General features: G+C 36.5%; 1 protein-coding gene and 2 pseudogenes across 1 annotated transcript; 1 reads left to right on the top strand and 2 right to left on the bottom strand.

Annotated features, from left to right (window-relative positions):
* Window positions 1-10,133: 10,133 nt before the first annotated feature.
* On the top strand, window positions 10,134-11,160 carry LOC118836210 (annotated as a pseudogene).
* Window positions 11,161-17,416: 6,256 nt separating this feature from the next.
* On the bottom strand, window positions 17,417-18,068 carry LOC118836209 (annotated as a pseudogene).
* Window positions 18,069-23,621: 5,553 nt separating this feature from the next.
* LOC118835390 (protein kish-A-like) lies at window positions 23,622-23,839 on the bottom strand. Its single transcript, XM_036742579.1, is given in 2 exon segments — window positions 23,622-23,656; window positions 23,659-23,839. Coding segments are annotated over 2 exon segments (216 nt in total).
* Between the last annotated feature and the right edge of the window lie 323 nt (window positions 23,840-24,162).

Here is a 24,162-nt window from a genome sequence, read left to right as displayed (position 1 = left end):
TTTACAATATTGTTATGATATTAGTTATTTTCTTGTTTCTGCTTACTTCATTTTGCACCATTTTACACAGATCTTCCAAAAGTTTTTTTTTTTCTGAAAGTATCCCCTTCATTTCAATATTCCTGACCATAATTTGTTTAGCCGTTCCCCAATTGAAGCTCATCACCTCAGTTTCCAATTCATTGCCTCAAGAGTTTATTCAAATATGTTTATACATATAGGTCCTTTCCCTCTTTCTTACTCACTTTGGAGTATGTAATATAATTGAGTCAAAGGGTATTATTCATAAAGCAAATGCTTGTTGGGCATTGCTCTAAGTTGCTTTCCATAATGGTTCGACCAGTTCAGCGCTCCCCCCAAAATGGTCCCTATGTTTTCCCACTGAAGGACTATATTTTTTAAAATCTGTTCTAGAAATGAATAGTCATAGGGGTAATAGTGAAGGAAATTGTAATCATTCAATGTGATATAAACAGGAAGAAAGGTACCATTTAAATGTAAAATGATGTATCAGAGACCTCAGATGTAAGTTTTCCAGGTTTGTAGCAACAAGGTACCACAGCACAGAGAAAAAAGTTCCTGCGTGTCCAAGAAAAAACTACTTTCCAAATACTTGTCATATGAGAAAACCTAAAGTTGAATGTCTTCCAAGTATTGGCACCTGGATTGAGCAAAGGAGGTTTTCAGCCCTGTATATGAGGCTATCATTGCCAATAATATAGTAAGAAGCAATTAGGGAAGAGTGTGGGAATTCCTGTTTCCTATTTTATCACATTGCTAAATGGAGTTGATTTTATATGAATTTTATGATTATTTCAAAAGAATGAACAATAAAGACTGAGTTTTGTTTTAAAATGTTATATGTGTGGACCCACCTGTTGCAGTTTCAATCAGTTATGTGGTGAGCTCTATGGCTGGGCAGGGTCAGGGAGGGGTCCAATATCAGCAACCTGGGAACCAGTTGAATGAGTGGAAAAGAGGAGGTAGTTTTAGAGCTAGAAATAGGATAAAAAATATGAAATTCACAAGTATTTAGAGTGTTTTAGAGAGATGGAAGCTCTCTGGGTTTCAAGGCAGAAGAAATCACTTTCAAGTGAGAAAAAGCCAAAGTTTCTAGGTTTCTCTTAACTTCTCTGTTTCCATTTAAAGTTTGGTATTCAGCTCTTTCTAAAAGTTGCACATGTCTGTGTTCAACATTTTCTTGCACTTGAAATAGTGAACATTGAAAATGTTGGCACCTACAAAAGAGTATCATTTTCCTGCTTACACTTACTGCTCTTTAGCCTTGCTGGCATAAGTAATATCTGCCAGAGGTGACTGAAACAAATATTTGTACCCAAGTGACTACTTGCTTGAATGATGGAAATTTTCTTACTATCTATGGAGAAAAATGATGATTTTTACTATGTGTAGGGAAAGATACTTGGTTTACATTTGAGATAAAGCACTTCTAACTGTGCAACCTTGAACAAGTCACCTTTTTTCAGCGTGTCATTTTTTCATCTCTAAAATGAAATAATTGGATTGAATGGCCTACTACTATCCAATCTAGTTCTACATCTATGATAGAACCCACACAACCACCCAATAAATTGTATATGAACTGTCCCTATGTATCTACTCTGAATGGAGATGTTTGACTTTTTTTTTTTTGCTATTCTACAGATTGAATCATTTTAAATTCTAACCATGGTTCTATTTATATTTCCTTTTCCTAAGATGTGACTTCTCTTTACCAAGGAGGAATAAAAGTAGGAAAATGTTTACAAAAAATTATATACAGGAAAAGAGGTAAAGAAAGAGAGAGAAATAAGGAAGAATGAAAGAAAGAAAGAAAGAAAGAAAAAAGAAGGAAGTAAGGGACGAAGGAAAGAAGGAAGGAAGGAAGGAAGGAAGGAAAGAAGGAAGGAAGAAAGGAAGGAAAGAAGGAAGGAGAGAGGAAGCAGGATGAAAGAAAAAAGGGAAAAGAAAGAAAAAAGATGGACAAAGAAATAAAAGGAAGGGAGATAAAGAAAAAAAAAGAAAAAAAAAGCAATGGAGACAGGGAAGAGGGAGGGAGGAACCAACAAATAAAAGGGGATAATGGGAAATAGCATTTAATTCAAACTCACTATATCTTACCTGAATAAGGCAACAAGTCTCCTTGCTGTTATCTTCTCTAATCTGAACTGCTCAAAGATGGTATCACTGAATTCCTATGCCATGGAAAAGACCTTCAGAATCCCCCCAGCACAGACTGGATTGGCAGAACATTTTGAAGATTCCCTTTTCTTTTGGCCATTGTAATTCTATTCTCCTTGGTTAGGAATCATGTTCCCCATTATGTTTTTGCTAAAGTTGGACAGCATGTTTGATAGGATGGCCCCATAGGCCAATTTCATTTTAGCTAGATATTGCTCGCATCCCCTTGGAGACATTGCACCTGCTCTTCAGCCTAATACTGAGAGGTAAAGATAATTTCACTGAGGTAATTGTCTCTGGGTAGGAAAAGAAAAGGTGCCAAATAAAGTCCTCTCAAGAGTACTGGTTTGGAAGTGAAGAAGAATTAACTAATTACATGCATGTGAAAATGTATTATGGCTGTAGGATTCATTATCTCTCAAGTTCTCACAAAAGAATCAAATAATTACCCTTCACCCATTCTTGAAAAGGGAGAAGAGAAGAGATCTGAGCATCCTGAGGAGTTGTTTGGCTTATTAGCTCAGTTGATACAGATATACTGTGGCTATGGTTATGGCTTTGACTGACATATAGGCAAGAGAGCTTCACAAATTTTGTGTAAAATGTTTTAAAATACATTTTACTTTTTGTATCATATTCAGTTCCAAGGAATCCTCATCACATTTTGACCTTTCTTTACAAGAGAGATAGTAGTTAAGGAAACCTACCCATAGTAATGACATCTGACAGATTAGAGAAATGTCTGAAACTCATAGCTCAGCATCCTTCTACAGAGAGGAAAGTGGTGTGTTCCACTCGGTTCACTTTGTGTTGTCTGGTCTCTTACTCTCATCTTCTTTGATATTTGCCATTTGATCTTAGAGTAAAACATGTTTTCTTATATTAACACAAGAGTTGTTCTCCCATTTTGTTTTTGTTATGACAAAAAGAGTTGCTATGAATTCTCTAATATCTATGTTACCATCATTTCTGTAGTTGATGTGTTTGAGGTATATGCCCTTTAAGGTCTCTCAGCATTAAAAGTTACACGCAATCCAGTGATTTTTCTTGAAAATTTTAAACTGATTTCCAAAGGGGTGGTTAGATTTGTAGACCCACCAAAGATGGGTCTACTTGTCTATTCCCCCTGCAGCCTTTCCAACATTGACTTTTTCCAATGTTTATCAACCTTAACTAGTTTCATGTTCTGTATAGAATCCATATGGTGATACAGATGACTCTGGGTAACTCATTTTACTGTCAGTTTTCTAGGATACTCATTAACAATATGAGTGATAGAGAAGGGGCTGACTAGCAGTGGTAGGGGGAATTTTCTTAAACTGTAGTTCTATTAACCAATAAAATTAAATGTCCATCCCAGTCCCTATATTTGTCATGAACAACTCTACCAAATAGAGCAAAATACCATAATTGATATGTGTTTCATGAAATTTTTTTCATGAAATTATTGATTGGTGGAACAAAATAATCTCATAAATTATTAATAATTAAATATATTAGCATGTAATGTCAATTTCTTGGGGTCTTTTATTTCATTCTTCATCATGGAATGACGTCTTCACTTGCTCATGAATCAGATTTCAGTGAGACAGAGTTGCACATGATCTTCAGCTATACTCTCTCTTCCAGAGTCATAGAAGTCCAGTGGCAAGACAAAAGTCATGATGGATGACCTTGGTATCTTCTTTGTTATCTGACCAAGCTCTAAGCTCTTCACACTGCCTGCTTCAACTGCCTTCATGACCATTGGAACAAATTGTTCTTATTTATCCATTCTTCTGGGGAAAATCTCCACATGCTTAGACAGTCTCCTAACTCCTCGTTGTATTTAAGGTCTGTTGCTTGTCATCAACCTAGTTTGCCCCATTTAAACAGATGGTTTCACCATGGTGTGGCCACTGTATATGCTGCAACTTCTTGGAGCCAAAGCTTAAAGTTGAGTAACAAGTAGACAGCAAAGGTAGATGAGCAGCCCAGAAATGGGCTCAACAAACCCTCACACCAGTGGTACTATTTATTTCTCCCTTAACACCCCATACTAAGCTCATGGACAAGTTGCAACAAATCCAGAGGATACCAAATAGAGTGAGAAGAAATGTTAATCCCAAGTCATATGAATATGAGTTGTTTAGCCTGGTAAAGAGCAAACTAAGAACATAATGAAAGCTGGCTTCAAATAGAGGAAGGCTTTTATGTGGAAAAGTGATGAGTCCACTTTTTAGGAGTTTTAAAGACACCTAATGCCTTAGGGACATCATAAAAGGGCCTGGGTTGAAATATATGGCTTTACGTATTCCTTCTATCTCTCAAATTTGGTGGATATTTGACTAATATATTGTGGGGCTGGCTTTTTACATCAGTGTTGTCAAATTCAAATTGAAATACATACCATTAAACTACAGATGAGGATGCTGTGGACTGTATGTTGAATTAGAAAATCTCATGTTAACATTTTTTTTTTACATTTTTATTGGCTTTGTTGAATATTTTCTAATCACATTTTAATCTGATTAGTTTGGCACTCAGGAATGTTGTTGACAATATTGTGGCCTTTAATCCAAGTATTTTATACTTCAATTTTATATCATATATTTATATTGATTCCCTGTAGATTTTTCTTTTTCAGCTTTTATTCATTATTCAATCCTTTACGGATCTACAAAGTTAAGCTGCATTACATTTATTTATGTTTAAAAGAAGAATTGGTAAATAAATCATTATCTCATGGCACTTAATTTTAGTGTTAAGATCCTTTGATACCTTCATTAAATCAAAATTTCAATTTTTTGACAGCTTTTTAGTTTATTTTACCAGAACACAAATGCAAAATAGAGAAAAGAAACAAGAACATATCATAAACTTAAATATTAAAAATTAAATATGAAGTAAGAAAGAAAAAAAAACATGTCATGTGCATAGAAGAACATAGGAGAGGATTCAAAATAGGTAAAAATAAATTTTCATTTCAAGAAAGCCTGTATGATAAATAGTATGCTTTGTGTTGAGAATTGCCCAACTTTTCTTTGCTTCCTTGTGTTTTCTTTGGTTCTCTGCTGTGCACTTTTAAACTTTGTTCTTTTTCCCCTCCCTATCCCCCCAGAAAGCTATAATATAACTTAAATAGGTTTCTTGATATATACATACATATACAGATATATACATACACTTATTCATATATACATGCATATATAGACATATAATTTCCCAAACATACTCTACTCCTGCTCTTTGTTGGGTTTTTATATTTGTACATATCTTTTGTTTCCTATCCCTCCTGCTCCTCTAATTTACATATACCTGCTACATCACCTTCCTATTACTTGCCTAACCCCCTACTCCATCAACCACCCAGCCCTCCTATTACTTGCCCTCCCTCTTCTAAGGATCCCTCCCCTATCCTCCCATTCCCATTGATCTAAAATCCCTTTATCTATTCCCTCATTCTCCCTTCTAAAAATCCCTCCCTTGTCCTAAGCCCTCCCTTTTCCTCTCCCCACTCACTATACCCCTACCATTTCATTTCTTCTAAATTTAGAAGACTTCTATACTCTTCTAAATATATATGTATTGTTCCCTATTAAACCCAATCCCAATGAAAGTAGGTTACCAGAACTACCAGCCCTCCTGCCCCATCAAAATCTTTTGTATCCTTTCTTCTACTTGCACCTCGTTTGCATAAAACAGTTACTGTTTTTAGTTGTTTCTAAGTGGTTTTACTTTTTAAATTCATATCATAATCAGGTTTATCCCCCTCTTTCTTATGAGCTCCATAATTATTAATATGAATGTTAGACATGCATTTTACATTTTATGCTATATAAAAGGTAAGCAGTCTGTTCTTATGAATCCCTTATAGTCAGACTTTGGTATGTACCTTATGTTTCTCTTGGTTCTTGGGTGTGGAATCTTCTATCAATTTGGGGATTCTTTTTAAAAAAAAGTCTTGAAAGTCTGAGGGTTTTTCAAATGTCCATTTTTTTTTCCTTCAAGATACTACTGAAATTTGAATGGCATGATATTTTCGGCTGGAACCCCAGGTCTTTTGCTCTTCTATATATTGTGTTCCAAGAGCTGAGATCCTTTGATGTCTCAGCTGCTAGGTCTTGTGTAATTCTAATTGTGGCACCGTCACATTTAAATTGTTTTAATTTTGATGCTTTTAATATTTTATCCTTGAGCTGGGGGTTTTGGAATTGGACTATGATATTCCTATGAGTTTTCCTCATAAGATCTCCTCTAAGTGGTGTTTGATACATTGTTTCTATATCTACTTCCTGCTTTGTTCTAATGCTTCAGGCAATTTTCTTTAATTATTTCTTGTATTATTGTATCAAGATTCTGTTTTTGATCATAACTTTGAATTACTCCAATTATTTTTATATTTTCTCTTCTTGATCTATTCTCCAAATCTGTTGCTTTTCTTATAAGATGTTTCACTTTCTCTTCTATTTTTTTCAAAAAGTGTTTGCTTTTGATTACCTCCTCCCCCATCTGCTCTCCCTTCTATCATCCCCCCTTTTTTATCTTCTTTCTCCTTCTTTCCTGTGGGGTAAGATACATAATTGAGTATGTATGGTATTCCCTCCTCAGGTCAAATCTGATGAGAGCACGATTCACTCATTCCTCCTCACCTGCTGCCCCCCTTCTCTTAAAATTTTGGCCATTTGGTGGCCATGATACAAAGAGAAGAGTTCCTTCAAGCCAATCATGAAACTACTTTCTAAGTCACTATAGTAGGTAAGAAACCAAAATCTAATGTTTTCACACTGTTGGTGTCTAGGTCGGGCAAAGTATGCATACGGCACTGTATCTGACTCTATTGGTGATGATACACTAAGGCAGAAGTGTCAAAATCCAAGCCACAGGCTGTGTGTGGCCCACAACACTCTGTAGTTGGCCTGAACCAGATGAAAATGTGTCCCAATTAATTAAATAGTCTCATGGCCGCTAGCGCAATTAATTTTATGCTATTAATTCATTAAACCAGAGAAGGCTATTCTCCCAGGAGAACTTATTCATACTCTATTGCTCTCTATTAAAACCTCTCCTCAATCAATCAATAAATTATTACTGAACACCTACTTATGTGTCAGGTGCAATGCTAGGTAATAATATCCTCTGATTAAATAAATCTTAAATTTAATCTAGATACAATGTATTTTGAAATACTTACTATTTTAGGGGTCATCTTTGTGGATTTTATTTTATTGTTGAAGAAACTGGGACATGTAGAATTTCCATGACTTGTCTAGGGTCACAGAGCTAGGAGCTTGCGTATCAGTTGTTTGCAAGTAGTTTCTCTAATTAGACTACAAAGTCCTCAAGAGCCAGCATTATGTTTGCTTTCCTTTTTATTCCCAGTGCTTACTTCAGTGTCTGGAACATGGTAGACACTTAAAAAATGCTTAGACTACATGCTCCCAAAAATCTGGAATAATTTCATTTATTGAGTTTCTATCTACAACACTTACAAGAGTGCCTGGCACATAGAAGGCTTTCAATAAGTGCTGGTGGATTACTTAATTGTTCCTGTTTGAGAGTCTCTATTACAAGAAAAAATACATGTCTACTGAGTCAATCTGATGATTACCTGCCCAAATTGAGGGACATGCAACTCACCCATGTGACTTGAAATTGTCACAAAGAAGGGACTTAAAGTCATGTGGTCTAAAAGCCTCTGATGTCACAAACATGCCACTCAAACCCATGTAAACTAGGCCCTCCCCTGAGGCAAGGAAGTCACCAAGGACTTCCAATGTAATCAAGGAAACAAAGGCCAAACTCTTCAAGGGCACTTGGTTGAACTGAGTACTAAGAGCCCATTTTGATTGCCACCTCTGATCTTAATGGAAGCACATACAGCTTATCTCCCTTACATACAATGCTTGCTGATTGTTTTAGGTGGATGCTTCTTATCATTTTAAGGAAGACTCCATTTACTCCTATGCTTTCTAGTGTTTTTAATAGGAACAGTGTTGTATATTGTCAAAAGTTTTTTTTTTCTGCATCTATTGAGATAATTATAGGGTTTCTGTTAGTTTTATTGTTAATACGATCAGTTCTGGTAATAGTTTTACTAATATTGAACCAGCCCTGCATTCATGGTATGAATCCTACCTGATCCAAGTGTATTATTCTCATAAGTTGCTCTAATCTGTTTGCTAATACTTTATTTAAAAATTTTTGCATCTTTTTCCATTAGGGGAATTGGTCTATAATGTTCTTTCTCTGTTTTGGCTCTTCCCAATTTAGGTATCAGTACCATATTTGTATTGCAAAACGAAATTGGTAGGACTCCTTCTTTGCCAATTTTCCCAAATAATATGGTATTGAAATTAATTGTTCTTTAAATGGTTCATAGAGTTCACTTGTAAACCTATCTGGCCCTGGAGATTTTTTCGTAGAGTGATCATCCATGTCTTCTTCAATTTGTTTTTCTGACGTGGGGTTATTTAAGTATTTTGCTTCCTCTTCTGTTTATCTGTGCAATTTATATTTTTGTAAGTATTCATCTATTTCACTAAGATTGTCAAACTTATGGGCATACAATTAGGCAAAATAATTCGTAATTACTGTTTTAATTTCCCCTTCATTGGAGGTGAATTCACCGTTTTTATTTTTGATACTGGTACTTTGGTTTTCTTTTTCTTTTTAATCAAATGAACCAAAACTTTACCTATTTTTTTTTCATAAGACTAACTCTCAGTTTTATTTATCAGTTCAGTAGTTTTCTTAATTTAAATCTGAATATCTCTCCTGTAGTTTTCAGTGTTTCTAATTTGGTATTTAACTAGGGATTTGTAATTTGTTCTTTTTCTAGCTTTTGCAGTGGCATGCCCACTTCATTGATCTCCTCTTTCTCTATTTTATTCATGTAAGCATTCAGAGATATAAAACTTCCCCTAAGAAGCAATTTTTCTGCATCCCATAAGTTTTGGTATGCTGTCTCATTATTGTCATTCTCTTGAAAGAAGTTATTTATTCTTTCTATCATTTGTTATTTGACCCACTCATTCTTTAGGATTGGATTATTTAGTTTACAATTACTTTTTAGTTTAGCTTTTCATGGCTCTTTGTTACATATGATTTTTATTGCATGATTATCTGAAAATGATGCATTTAATATATCCGCATTTCTGGACTGGATGGTAAGGTTTTTATGCCCCAGTACATGGTCAGGTTTTGTGTATGTGCTATCTACCACTAAGAAAAAGGTAAATTCCTATCTGTCCCCATTCAATTTTCTCCAGAGGTCTACCATATCTATCTTTTCTAAAATTTTGTTCATCTCTTTAACATTTTTCTTGTTTATTTTGAGGATATATTTGTCAAGTTCAGAGACAGGGAGGTTCCTTTAACTCCCATAAATCATGTAACAAGATTGTAGTTTCAGATTAAGCACTGAAGGCAATGTTGCAAAACCAAAGGTGACCAAACTGGGGAAAATAGTATATTTTTCTAAATCATTGGAGCTCAAAATATTTAGTGACCAGGTTCCTACTAAAAGTGTGTAGAATTTTAAATAATTTAAAGAATAAAGGAATAACAACACAAAAAGATAAGCTCTTAAGGAAAATAAAAAAAGAAGAAAGTGGTGTGTTCCACCTTGTTCACTTTGTCTTCTCTGCTCTCTTACTCTCATCTACTTTGGCATTTGGCATTTGATCTGGGAGTAAAATATATTTTCTTACACTAATGTTACTGTTGTTCACCAATTTTACTTCTGATGTGATAAAAAGAGTTGCTATGAATATTTTCATATGTATGGTACCTTCATTTCTGTAATTTATGTGTTTGAGGCATATGCCCCTTAATATCTCTCAGCATTAAAAGTTACACACAGTCTAGTGGTTTTTCTTGAAAATTATCAATTGATAATTTTGAATTTGATGAAATTTCATCAATTGATGAAAAAGGGCTAGAGGTCTGCTTCTGCTTTAATCAACTCAGTCATGTTCTCCATCCTCCAGCTCTCTGAGTTTTATTTGAATGCAGACTATGGATCCCTGGAGGATCATCTGATCCAAGGGCATAAAGCCTACATCCTGACCCAACAAGACTACAATAACTTGGTTCAGGGTGAAACTCTGGAAGACCTGAAAATTCACAGTCAGACTACAGAGTATGGCAACTTTTTTGAATGAAGAAATTCTCCCACTCCCAGATTCTGCCATTGACAACAAAATGAGGGGAAAAACATGTGCGGGTTTTGAGCACTTTGGAAACAACTTATATGACATGCAGGTATTTGATTAATAATGTGATTCTGCCAATCAATAGTTTGCTACAAAAGAAATCTGTCAAGGAAATTCTTAAGAAGTGTCACCCCGTAGGCAGTTTTATGGAAATGGAAGGTGTCAACATTGTAGAGACACTCTCAGGTCTACTAGATGCTGTTCTGGTTGAAACAGCTTTGGCTCCTTTTGTTCAAGACTGCAGGGCTGAAAATAACGTTAGTGAAGTGAATATTGAAATAATGCATAATAAACTCTACAAGTCATACCTTGAGGCTTTGTACAAATTCTGCAGAGAACATGGTGATATCACAGCAGAAATAATGTGCCTTATTCTTGAGTTTGAGGCTTACAGATGTACTTTTATCATCGTACTTAATTCCTTTGGCATGGAGTTGAGCAAAGAAGACGCTGTAGCCAACCTGTGATAAACTGTATCCAGAAGGATTGTACCTGCTGACACAAGAAGATTGTGAGCAGATGAAGAAGGGGCTGAAAATTATACATAGTACTAGCCCTTCTTTAAATCTCTTGGTGATGTCCCTGAAGCAAAGTCATTGGAAGATGTATTTTATGAACATAAAATAAAACTGAATGGACTGACGTTCAACAGGCAGTTCCAACATGGAGCGTTTTATGCTTACATAAAACTGAAGGAACAAGAAATGAGAAAAATTTGTGGATTGCTGAGTGTATTTTACAGAGACATAAAACAAAAATTAACAATTATACTCCTATTTTATAATTCAGTGGGAAAAGCAAGGTTAGAAAATCAAGAAAGACAAGTGTGCTCTTGTGGAACATGATAAAGGATACTTTGTTATATGATGTGGTATACACAAAAGTAAACAAAGCTTCATCTACAAAAAAGAAAATTCTCAATTGATTTCTAAAAGTTTGGTTAGATTTGTAGCCCCACTAAAGGTGGATATGTGTTTATCTACCTTCCTTTCCAATACTAACTTTTGTCATCTTTATCATCCTTAATTGATTTCATTTTTATCTATAATCCATATGTTGATATGTGTGACCCTGAGTAAATCATCTAATTCCTAAAACTCTAGATAGTGGGCAGCTGGGTGTGTTCAGGGAAAGCTACTATCTCTGGTGTGAGGACAGCCAAGCCTTTACAGGGCTGCTTTCCATCTTTGCTGTCTACCTGATCTACCTAACTCTCACCTGTGGCTCCAAGAAGCTGTTGCATGTGCAGTGGCCACATCCTGGTAAAACATTTCAGCAGATAGGCTAAATAAAGTTGAGAGTGACTGAGAGGTCTCAAACTTGTCAGTGAGTTAAGAAGGTGTGTACTCCAAGCACGTGGTAGAATGGGCAGTTGAGAATAATTTGTTTGAATGGCCAACACAGAAGCTCAAGCAGATGTTGTAGAGCACTTAGTTCATGGTAGACACTGAAGATTCCAAAGTCATACACTACATTTCGAGCCTTCTCCAGTCATCTTGACTCAGGCTTGCCACCACACTGTAATAACTTTGGAAGAGAGAGTAAGGCCAATGATTTCATGCTACTCTGTCTCATTTAAATTCAATTTACTCGCAAATCAAAAGAAATGACCCATACCATTTTACCATTTTTATGTCTTTCAAAGTTCTATGAGAAGTGATGAAGTAGCAAGTGTGGACAAACTGGGAGTGATAGTCACAACCCTGCATACAGGCAGCCCAGGCCATAGGCTCATCTTCTCACTTGAAGCAGCAGTGGCATTCAGCAGCTCCCTGGATGTCTGAGAAGCCTTTTAAGGATCACACTACATACCTCCTAGTGTGATGGAAGGTCTAGAAAAGGTGCCCTAATATTGTCTGCTTACCCAATTCTGGCCTGATTACTACAGCAGGCAAGGATCCTACCCCACAGTTGAGGATTCAGCAGGTATCACATCCAAATGGAGGCCCTAAGTGATACAAGGCTGGCAAATGAATACCAGGTTAGGGAAATCAGAGCTGAACGTACACTTCTTCTAAAATAGATGCAGTGCAGGGGAACAGCAAGAAGCTGGTATAGGTTTTCCAATCAAACCTAATCTTGTCAACAAGCTTGTATGCCTACCAAAAGGAGTGAATGGTACTATCATGACAATGTGATTACCCCTTGCAGGAAAATGCCACACCACCACCCTCAGGGCCTATGCTCCCACCACAAATAACTCTGATGAAGACATATAAAGATTTTATGAAGACCTGGAGACCCTAATCATCAATGTGTCAAAAGAGAACAAGATTATAATTCTGGGTGAGTCAAACACTAGAGAAATTTCAGTCTACCAGAAATGGCAGGGACTTGTTGGGAGGAATGGAGTTGGAAACAGCAACTGCAATGGCCATTCCCTCCTGAAGATTTGTGCATCTCATGACTAATACTGTCATCTTCCATTTACCTAAAAGCTTTTTAAACCCGTCCTCACACAAAATCGGCATTTAATAGACTATGTGATTGTAAGAAGAAGAGACAGAAAGGATTTGAGATTGATGAAGGCAATGCGTGGTATAAAGTGCTGTACTGATCATAGACTTATCCTCTCCAAGAAAACTATTCAAATTCAACAAAAGCAGTGTCCCTAACACAAAATGACTACAAGAAGAATCAATGTCAACAGATTAGACCACTTCTCTGAGCAGCTTCAGTTTGTTTCTAAGTTGGAGGGAATGTTGATTCAATACACAATTGACAATAATGGAGCAGAAAAGGAGTAAACTGCTTTCAGAGATTTGATGTGTTGCACTGCATTTCCTCATCTGGGTGAAAACACTTCCAAACATCAAGACTGGTTTGATGAAAATGATGGGGAAATTTCGAAGCTGCTAAATTAAAAGGAGAACTGCATATAATTTAAAAGGAGGAGAGCTCATCCATCTCTAAGAAGGCATCATTTAATTCCATCAAAAGGAAAGTGCAAATGAAGCTTAGAGAGATGCAGGATTCTTGACTCAGTAAGAGGGCAGGTGAAATTCAGTTTTATGCTGATAGTAACAATATAAATTGCCTTTATGATGCCCTGAAGGTTATTTATGGGCCAGAGCCCTATGTTTATCTCAACTACTCAGTGGATGATGGAGCCACATTTATTAGTGATAAGGACATGATCCTAGAGAAGTGGGCTGAACACTTCCATACTGTTCTCAATAGACCCTCATCAGTCAATACTGAAGCCACTGACTGTTTACCCCAGGTTGAAATCAATCCCTCCCTAGTTGAAGTTCCCACTGAAGAAGACACATTGAATACCTTTAGGCAATTTTATGTGGCAAAGGAGCTGGAGCTGATTCAATTACAGCTGAGATTTACAAAGGGGAGGGTCCATTGCTCATACAAAAGGTGAAAGAGATTTTCCAGGTTATATGGCAAGATGACCTCCCAGGATGTCAAGGACACCTCCATTATCTGTCTCCATAGAGATAAAGCAAATAGATTGTTCTATGACAGTCACAGTGGGGTCTCTCTCTTAGTCATTTCTGAGAAGACATTTACCAGAGTCCTCCTTTATATGCTGTTCCTTTGACTGGAAGATGGTCATCTGCATGAGAACCAGTGTGGCTTCAGAAAGAGTGAAGGAGCAGTTAATATGTTGTTTGCTGGCCAACAACTCCAGGAGAAATGCCAGAAACAGAACAGATGGGTGTATACAATGTTTACAGATCTGACCAAGTCCTTAGATACTGTCAATCAAGTGGGCTTATGGAAAATTATGGCAAAACTATGCTTCTGGAGAAGTTCATCAGCATTGTATGTCAATCTCATGATGGCATGCTTACCCAGGTTCTGGATAGATGAACAAAGGTATCATCCTTTCTCAGTCACCAGTTTAGTGAAACAAGGCAATACCCTTAATCTCTTGCTTTTTAGCATGATGTTTTAAGCCATATTGTCAAATGCCTTCACTGAGCACAGATACAGCATTAAGTTCAGCTATCTCACTGATGATAAATTCTTTAACTTGAAAAGGCTGCAAACTGAGACTACAGTGGTATGGAGTGCTGATGCATGATTTTTTGTGTGCCAATGATGTGCACTCAATGCCACTTTTGAAGTGGATATGTAACAAAGTGTGGATCACTTTTTCTGCTGCTTAGCACGTGCTGGACTCCTAGGAGTCAAGACTGTGGTATGAGCAGTAAATCCTTATAGCTGTCCCATATTCACCTCCAACAATCATAAAATAGTACCCCAAAACAAATCCTGGAACAGCAGGAAGTTGGTGTGGAGTAGTCTTTTACGCCAAGAGACTTGGGAGATTGGAAAGAAAGGTCCATCTCCCTCAGGGAAAAGGGGAGTGCCATCTAGGAGAGGAATCATCCCTCCAAGCCAGCACCAAGTCCTAGCTCAGCCAGTCAGCAGGAAATCCTGAGCCTCAGTGTGGTGCAGCAGACAAAAACCAGCAGCAGGACCTCCCACTCGCCTTACCATAGCCAGCAAAACCAGTAGACTATAGCTCCAAGAACTACCACATGCTTCAGCACAGCCTGGGGAAAAAAGGCAGACTCTAGGACCCAGATCTCCCAATGGCACACATTGCAGCACAGCCCAAGCCAAATAGGCCCCTCTAGCAGCCAGATCTTGATGACCTTCACTGTAGCCCAAGAGAAACACAGAAATAACCACAATGGGCCTCAGCACACACAAGACACCATCACTAGGATCCCATTTCAGCAAAGGTAATCTGTCAGACCCATTCAGCCTACAGCAGCACTTAGCCACTCCCTCAACACAGCACCAGACACAAGGGTCCCTCATAGGTCTTAGGGCAACATCAGCACATCACCAAGTAAATAGCCATAATCTGTAGCTACTGGATCAAGAACCTGAGACAGAGGCCCTGACAACCTGGGAGCAGAGATAAAATTTAAAGGAAAATAGAAGGGTTAAAAAATGAGCAAACAAAAACACCAAAAATAATATTCTGACCATAGGGAGTTATAAAGACAGAGAAGACCAAGAAACAAACTCAGAAGAGGACAACAGTGTCAAAACACCAATGTACAAAATCCCAAAGCAAAGTGGGAAGCATTCTCAAGACCAGAAAAAACTTATGGAAGTCCTCAAAAAGGAGCTTAAAAATAATATAAAAGAGGTAGAAGAAAAGAGAGGGAAAGAAATGAGAGGCTCAAGAGAATTATGAAAAAAAAGAGGTAATACCTTGGAAAACTTCTTTAAAAAGTAGAATTCAAAAAATAGAAAATTTGTCAAAATTCCACTGAAGAAAACACCTTAAAGAGTACAATTGGGCGAATGAAAACAAAGTACATAACCTATTTGAGGAAAACAACAGCTTAAGGTTAGAATTGGGCAAGTAGGGGCAGCTAGGTGGCATATTGAGTAGAGCACCAGCCCTAGAGTGAGGACTACTTGAGTTGTGTGACCTTGGACAAGTCACTTAACCCCAATTGCCCTGCCTTTCTCCCCTGAAAAAATAAAATAAATAAAAAATAAATAAAAAGAATTGGGCAAGTGGAAGTTAATGCCTCTAAGAGACAACAAGAATCAATCAAACAAGATCAAAAGAATGAAAACAATGGAAGAAAATGTAAAATACCTCATGGGAAAAACAACCTACCTGGAAAATAGATCAAGAAGAAACAATATCAGAATCATCAGAGCCTCCCTTCTACCCTACAACTAAACTTTCTTTTATGTTTTATTCTGTCCACTTAGAGCATAAGTTTCTCAAGAGAATGAACTATTTCCCATTTTTCATTTGTATTCCCAGGGTTTGGCTCAGTGATTTTTCTTATTGTAACTGCTTAAGAAATACTTTTTGTTCATTCATTCAGTCACCCCTTCTGACATCTTATTCCCTTTGAGTCTATTTACATAATTTTTCTTCTGTATTTGCTTCTCTGATTCCAAATCAGTCATTCACTTTTTCAAAGAATCTACTAGCATTCCCTTTCAATATTCTATTGTTTGCCTTTTTAATTTTTTCTCTGAATCCCCAACTGATTATTCTAAAATTTATCCTTATTTCTTTTTAAAATGCTTAATTATTTTCTTGATCATTTGTACATGTGGTGGTTCTTTGAGTTGTTATTTCATGTCTTGTCTTGAGTGGTGTGAAGGACACGGATTTCTGTATATTTTAGTTTGCATTTAATCCCAGAGCCAACAGGAAGCTATTAGGGCTTTCTGAGTAGGAGAATGATGTGGTTAAACATGATCAATTTGTGTGTATATAGATATATACATATATGAGTATGTATATATGTATATATATGTATAAATATATACACAAATATGTGTGTATGTCTATATATGTGTGTATATACATATACATATATATGTATATATATTTGACATTTTTGTAAAAAACAGAGTATGAATCCTCGAGGAGGGAATCCCTGAGTCCTAAAAACAAATGAGGAGAAAATTAAAATAGCCCAAAAGTTATGGGGAGAGTGTGAACTAAGTAAAAGGCAATGTGAATGGAGAGAAAGATAAAGTAAGAAAAAAACCCACATACAAAGAAAAACATAGAGGGCATATCCAACAGTGGATCTCTGTTCCATGAAGCATGATTTTAAAAAAAAAAAGCCTAATAAATCCAGAATATTACTCAAAAACACATGCTACTGACCTTCAAGGATTCCCCTAGAACACTTACATTGAGATGAATTCTGCCTTCCTATAAGGGACCGGAATTATCTGTGTGTATTTGAATTGGAAAAAGAACCTCTGAATCATACAGGGTATACTCCTGACTTATATGTTATAAGCAGGGCTGCCAAAGATCTTGGGATAAGGAAATTATATTATTTTGAATTCTTTAATATACTTCAAAATGGTAAAAATAAACACTACTGATATTGATAATATCTAAGTCAGTTGCAGATGCTTTTTACTCACTGAAACCATTGATTTATTTGTACCAATCAACATACAGATAGCAACATATAAACCCACAAAATCGCAAACAAAATAAATATCTTAATGGGATTCTTCATTTATATATGAATCAGGTTCAACAACATTGGGAAAGAATTACAGTTTATATTTTATTCCTTTAAAGAAAGCTTACTCTTAATTATTATTCTTAAAGTCTCTTTCATCTGCTTATTCCACAGACTATGTGTAATAGGGTTCAGAAAGGGAGGTACTATACAGTAGAATATGGAAAGGATTATATCTTTAATAGATCCAGAATCTGAAAGTGGTTGTAGGTGCACATAGGAGGATGAAATGAGGAACAAAGAAACCACAATGATGTGGGGAACACAGGTAGAGAAGGCTTCTTTGGTCTTCTTTCACTGGAAATTTGAGCCCAGTGGAAAATATGTTAATATAAGATGTAGTGACGAAGACAAAACAGCCACCCCCAATCTCCAAAGCAGAAGCGAGCAAGGATAACATATTGCTGAATGTCTCTGAGCAAGAGATCTTGTGTAGAGAGGGGATATCACAGAAGAACTGGTGAATCACATTAGATTGGCAGAAAGACGATCGAAATGTGTAACCAGTATGGAACCCTGCAATCAAAAGTCCAGGGAACAAGCATGTTAAAGTCATCTGCACACAGACTTGGGGACTCATGATCACTGGATAGAGAAGTGGGTGTCATGTGGCAACATAAAGATCACAGGCCATGGCAGTTAGCAAAGTAAACTCAACATACAGAGTCAAAGAGAAATGAAACAATCTGTCAGTCATGAATTATTAAAGAAAAACTGTATGTAAAGGGTAGAAGACCTTATTTACTTTTCGTTACTGCATAAGATATGACCCCTGTCATATAATTGTTATATGACTCTGGACAAGTCAGGTTACCACTCAAGGAAAGACTACCTAAGAGTTACATGAGAGGTGCAGAACTGCTCTGGTAAAGGAAATTTCTGTACCTGGGAATTCCATCTATTAACAATTTTTTGCCTAAGTAGGCAAAGCAATGTTCCAATAACCTTAGATTGACTTCCTTTTTTCTGTAATGTATTGATTATCTATGAGTAAATACATTAGCATAGATAATTTAACCTAGACTGAAAGCCACCAATGAAAATGACGATCTTTAAGTTTTGAAAGTCCTCTGAGATGTAGTCTTAGCCTATCTTTGTATTCCTTTACTATGGTCATTTCATCTTTATGAATAGCCATAAACAGTATGGAAGAGAAAGTCAGAAATTTAAAAAGACATCTTTACAAAAATATTCATGTCTATTGCTGGCAGTGGAGACAGGGACTATAATCTGCCCCCCATCACTGCTCTCAAAACACTTTCTGGTTGATGGAAAGTAGAAATTGCAAGTGAATGGGAGATGTATACAACAATATATTTTACCGATCCCGCCCCAGGAGTATGGTGAAGTCTGCTGACCTGGCCTGCTATTCTCTCTCCTTCTCTGAATAGTCTCACTTCATATAATTGTCACCATAGCTGGTCACTGGCTCTCCCGATCTTATCACTTCAAATTTCTTCCATTTAGAAGCATCAGTCAAGGAAAATGAATGACCTATCACCCCCAGCTTTATGCTTGTCTCATATGGAATGACATCTAAGGGAGCACACATCCCAATACTCCTCCCCTGTTCTTTTATGTCAACTACTTCCCTAAAGAAATCTTTCATGATTAAAGATCAGGATATGGGGAAAAATGTGTAGGCAGGTATTTTTTTGGATATTAATTCTCTATGATAGCATATTTAAAGGAATAATAAGCAGGTCTGACATAGGAGGTACATTTCGATTATGTTGAATACATACATAAACACATACATACATACATATATACATATGCATACATAAATACATATATGTGGTCACATCACTATGTCTATATCATTTTTACGTCACTTTTAAATTCTGTCCCATTTTACTCCTCCACCACCATCGACTGAGGAAACAAAAAGAAAACCTATTATACATATACATAGTGAAATAAAACAAATGACCACATTAGCTATCTAAGAAAAAAAAAGAAAAAAAGGAAGAAGTAATCAAAGGAGGAAGAGAGGGTCGAAAGATGGGACAGAGAAAACACAAATGGAAAGAACTAAAAATGTAAGGAAAGAAGGAAGAAAGAAGGAAGGAAGGAAGGTGTTTCAACAATCCAGCTAGCAGCTGTTGCGGGGGTGAAAGACCAACACAAGGCCAACAACAAGAACGCTTCCAAAGCCCAGGTTCTTTTGATCTGCTTTACTAAAGAAAGCAACCTTAAGGGGTTGACAAGTTTACTTTAATTCAGCATACAAATACCATTCGCTTAGTTCAGGGAAAAAAGCCAGCACCCTGAACATCGGAGCAAATACAAACAAATTACAGACATCGACAGAGAGACCAAATACAATTCAAATCTCAAGACATAGTTACCAGAGTTTAACAAAGTCCCAACACCCAGGTTTACGAGCTGGAGGTCTCTTAGCTACAGCTGCCCTGAGTCTCTGCATCAGTGAGAGCCCCTGCACAAATGGCTCTGTCTTCTCTTCTTATACCGTTTCAGACATCATCAAATGTCATCTGAATGACCAGAACTTAGGCTCCTACAATTGGCTCTTGAGTTAGCACCTCCCCTTAGTACCCTGGGAGCTTCACACACATGTAGGCTTAGCACCTAATAGGGGTTTTGGCCTGGAGCTTAGCACCTAGTAAGACTCAATGAAATACACTGAATTAATCAAAGGAAACAAAAGCCAAACTCTTCAAGGGCACTTAGTTGAACAGAGTGCTAAGAGCCCATTTTGCTTACCAACACAGAAGGAAGGAAGAAAGGAAGAAAGGAATGAAGGAAGGAAGGAAGGAAGGTAGGAAGGAAGGAAGAAGGAAAGAAAGGATGGAAGAAAGTAAAGAAAAGAAAAGAAAATATGCTTTAATCTACACCCCATGTCCACTACCTCTCTATCTGGAGACAAATGTTTCATGCTTCATCACAAGTCATTTGGATTTTGGTTTGTCATTATGTCAATTAGAATTATTGCCTTTTAAAGCTGACTGTCATTACAAGTTTATAATATTAGATACTATCTTGTTTCTTCTTGCTTCATTTTGTAGCATTTTACACAGATTTTCCCATATTCTTGATATTTTCCCCTTCATTTCGCAGTTGCAGACAATAAATTGTTTATCCATTCTCCAATAGAAGTTCATCCCCTCAGTTTTCAATTCTTTGCCAGAATAAAAAGAGTTTCATTAAATATACTTATACAAATGGGTCCTTTTCCTCTTTCTTCACTCTCTTTGGAATAAGGAGAATCATTTGGTCAAAGGGTATTATTCCCAATTCAATTACTTTTAAGCTCTTGCTCCAAATTGTTTTTCACAGTAATTGGACCAGTTTAGAGCTCCACCAACAATGACCCCTCTGTTTTCCCACTGAAGAACTATTTTTTTAAAAAAATCTGTATTTACAGAGGAATGCTCATCAGTGCTAGTGACAGAAATTTTAATCAATCAATGTGATATAAAGAGGAAGAAAGTGAACAAATAATTGTAAAATGATAGAGAGATGTCAAGTACAAGTATTCCAGGGTTATAACAAGGTACCAAACCTAGAGACAAAAGTCCCAGCAAGCCCAGCACAGAAAGTTGTGGTTCTATACTGTTTTCTTTGTGTTCTCTGGTCTCTTACTCTCATCGTCTTTGAAAATCGTCATTTTATCATAGAGTAAAATATGTTTTCTTACATTAATTTAACAGTTATTTACCCATTTTATTTTCACTGTGATAAAAAGGGTTACTATGAGTAATCTCATTTCTATATTACTTTCATTTCTGTAATTGATGCATTTGAGGTATGTGCCCCATAGTATCTCTCAGCATTAAAAGTTACACACAATCCAGTGATTTTTCTTGAAAATTTTAAATTCAGTTCCAAAAATTTGGTTAGATTTGTAGCCCCACTAAAAGTGGATAAATGTATCTATCTACCCCCCTTTCCAGTATTGAATTTTTTCATCCTTTATCAGCCTTAAGTGATTTCATGTTCTGTCTGTAATCTGTATGGTGGTATGTGTGATCCTGGGCAAGTCAGTTAACTTTTAATAATCTAGAAAATGGGGAGTAGGGTGTGTTCAGGGTAAACTATTATTGCTAGTGTTAGAAGTGCTGAGCCCTTTTCAGGGCTGCTTTCCATTTTTGGCATCTACCTGATCCACCTAACTCTCACCTGTGGCTTCAAGAAGTTGTGGGATGCACAATGGCCATATCCTGGTAAACCAATTCAGCAGATGGGCTAAACGAGGTTGAGAGTAACTGAGGGGTCTCAAACGGGTTGTTGAGTTAGGAAGGTGTGTACTCCAAGCATGTGGTAGAATGGGCAGATGAGAACAATTTCTTCAAATGGCCAAGAAAGCAGCTGAAGCAGGTGCTATGGAGCACTTAGAACTTGGTTAGACATGGAAGACGCCAGTGTCCTCCACTAACTCTTGAGCCATCACCAGTCTTTTTGAATCTTTCTTGCCACTGCACTGTGGTGGCTTTGTTTTGGAGAGATTTGGGGTTTTTGATTCTTTTATAAAAGATTTGATTCCCATAACTTTCTTCAGCCTTGAAAATTAACTTAAAAATGGAAAACAAAAGAAAATAATGTTCTATAAATGAAAAATATTCAGAATGTTTCTGGGTATATCACAAAAAACCCACACAAGGTTTTTTTTTTTCCCTTTGTTGAGTACAATGGCTAAAAATGTGACTTCTTTGTTCTACAGAGGACAATTTTTAATTTAGCAGCAGTATTCTCATAAAATTCTCAAGGATTTTTAAGGCATCAATAAGAAAGGCAATAATTCAAATGGTTTCTATGCCCCTTCTCTGATTTGAGATTTATTAGTTCACTGGCCACACATACAGATCTAGATCAAATAACTGGGCAACAAAGGTTTTCATTTATACATAGGTTCACACCAACATTTGATCAAGAAGAGTATTAATTTGGTCTCCAGCCTACCAACAAAAGGAACCCACTTAACATACTTAAATGTTTCACAAGTTGTTTTAAACTCTACTTTGAAACTGACTAAATTTCAGCTGAAAAAGGAAATTTTTAATATACCCGATCATGAACATTTCCTTTTTTCCTTTCATCTTAAAAAGCCATTGCACTCCTGCAGAGTTAAAAAACGGCACTTTTATAATTTATTGTTTTAAAAATTACTGATGTAAATCTTTTGTTCAATCTGAGGCTGATTTGTATCAAATATTTTTTTAAGAATAAAGAATACTAAATGAGTGGCTTTGATTCAACAGCTCAATACCTGCATATACCAGTTATAAATCCTTAGACTGCTAAAAGTCACGAGATCAAGTGGTCAAACAAAATCATTTGGATGGATCAACTAACCTATTTTCGAGGTCTTTCATTTTAAAACAGTTTGAATTTCTGGCAATGAAAATAAGTGTTTCATTATTAAAGACTTCAGATCCAAATCAATGAAACAGGAACCATCGTTTCACAATTGTTGTAATTAGTTCACTTCATCTTTAAAACGTTTTCTCGTTAGCAGCAGGTATTTGAATAAAAGCTTAAGGCATTTTTAGATCCAGATGTTAAGGGAAATACCTTAGTAAACTTTCCTTATAGTTCTTTTCTTTAACTGAGAAAATCCATAAGAATTCATGCTTCTTGTAATGAGATCTGAAAACAATAGCTTTCTTGTAACACTCTTACATACAATCTTAGCAATTTCTCTGTATGTGCACTGCATAGACTGAATTCATAAAGTTGGAAAATGTAGGAGGCTACAGATAAAACTCAGTACAAATTGAGTTGGCCAGGGAAAACATGTTTAAAGCATTATTAGATACAAATGCAATTTTTATGAGTCCTTGCATAATACCCAACGATTTTTCTGAAATAAAAAATATTCATTATACAAATGTTCACATATAATGATATGTTTTTTCCAGAATCATAAAGGAACTTGAGCAATCATTTACCAAGTTTGCTTTCCACTGTATGCAATAGAAATATCTCCTGTAGATCATCAGGTGACATAAAAGAATGACACTTACAGAATGCCATTGTAATGGCAGAACTATAAATAAGGTCACTCATTGTGCTCATATCAATCCACTCTGGTATTAACAGCTGCAATGTAGTTATTTATAGAGAACAACTTTGGTCCATTAACACATATAATTGAGAACACCAACTAGGAGTCTTTCAGTCAAGGTACACAGCTGAAAGGGTCAATAATCACTCTTCCCATTCTTTTCCATAAGCAAGTCCTTTTTCTATAGAAATCTGACACCAATTACATTCTGGCATTTTCCAGCTACTGGATGAACAAGATGCTGAAAGTCATTACTTATAGCATATTGCTACATAGAGACACTTTCATCCACCAATTCTGACACACTTCCTAAATATACCCAACGATTCACTTTTATTTTTGTCCAAGAGGCTAGGAGCCAAGGGTGGGATATATGCACAAATACATATAAACAACAAGATTATTGTCAGTAGGCTCTGAAATTTGAAAATGGCATACATAGTGAGACCTCCAACACCATCAGCCATGTAACCCCTCCAGGGCAAAAGGCACAAGAGTGACTTTGTTGACTTTGAAAGAGACAGGGAGGCCCATGATTCTGCAACTTTGCCTCATCTAAATACAATTTATTCACAAGTCAAAAGACATCACCCATACCATTTTACCATTTTAACATATGTCAAAGACCTGTGGAAGTGGTGAAGCAGCAGTTGTAGATACAGCAGGTGTGGAGATGTAGTCACAACCCTGCACACAAGTAGCACAGAACATAGAGTCATTTTCTCACTGGAAGCAGTAGTGGAATACAGCAGCCCCCTGGGTG

The sequence above is a fragment of the Trichosurus vulpecula genome, chromosome 2 (genome assembly GCF_011100635.1).
Source record: "Trichosurus vulpecula isolate mTriVul1 chromosome 2, mTriVul1.pri, whole genome shotgun sequence".
In the NCBI taxonomy this organism is placed as follows: Eukaryota; Metazoa; Chordata; class Mammalia; order Diprotodontia; family Phalangeridae; genus Trichosurus; species Trichosurus vulpecula.
This window is presented reverse-complemented; position numbering and strand designations above follow the sequence as displayed.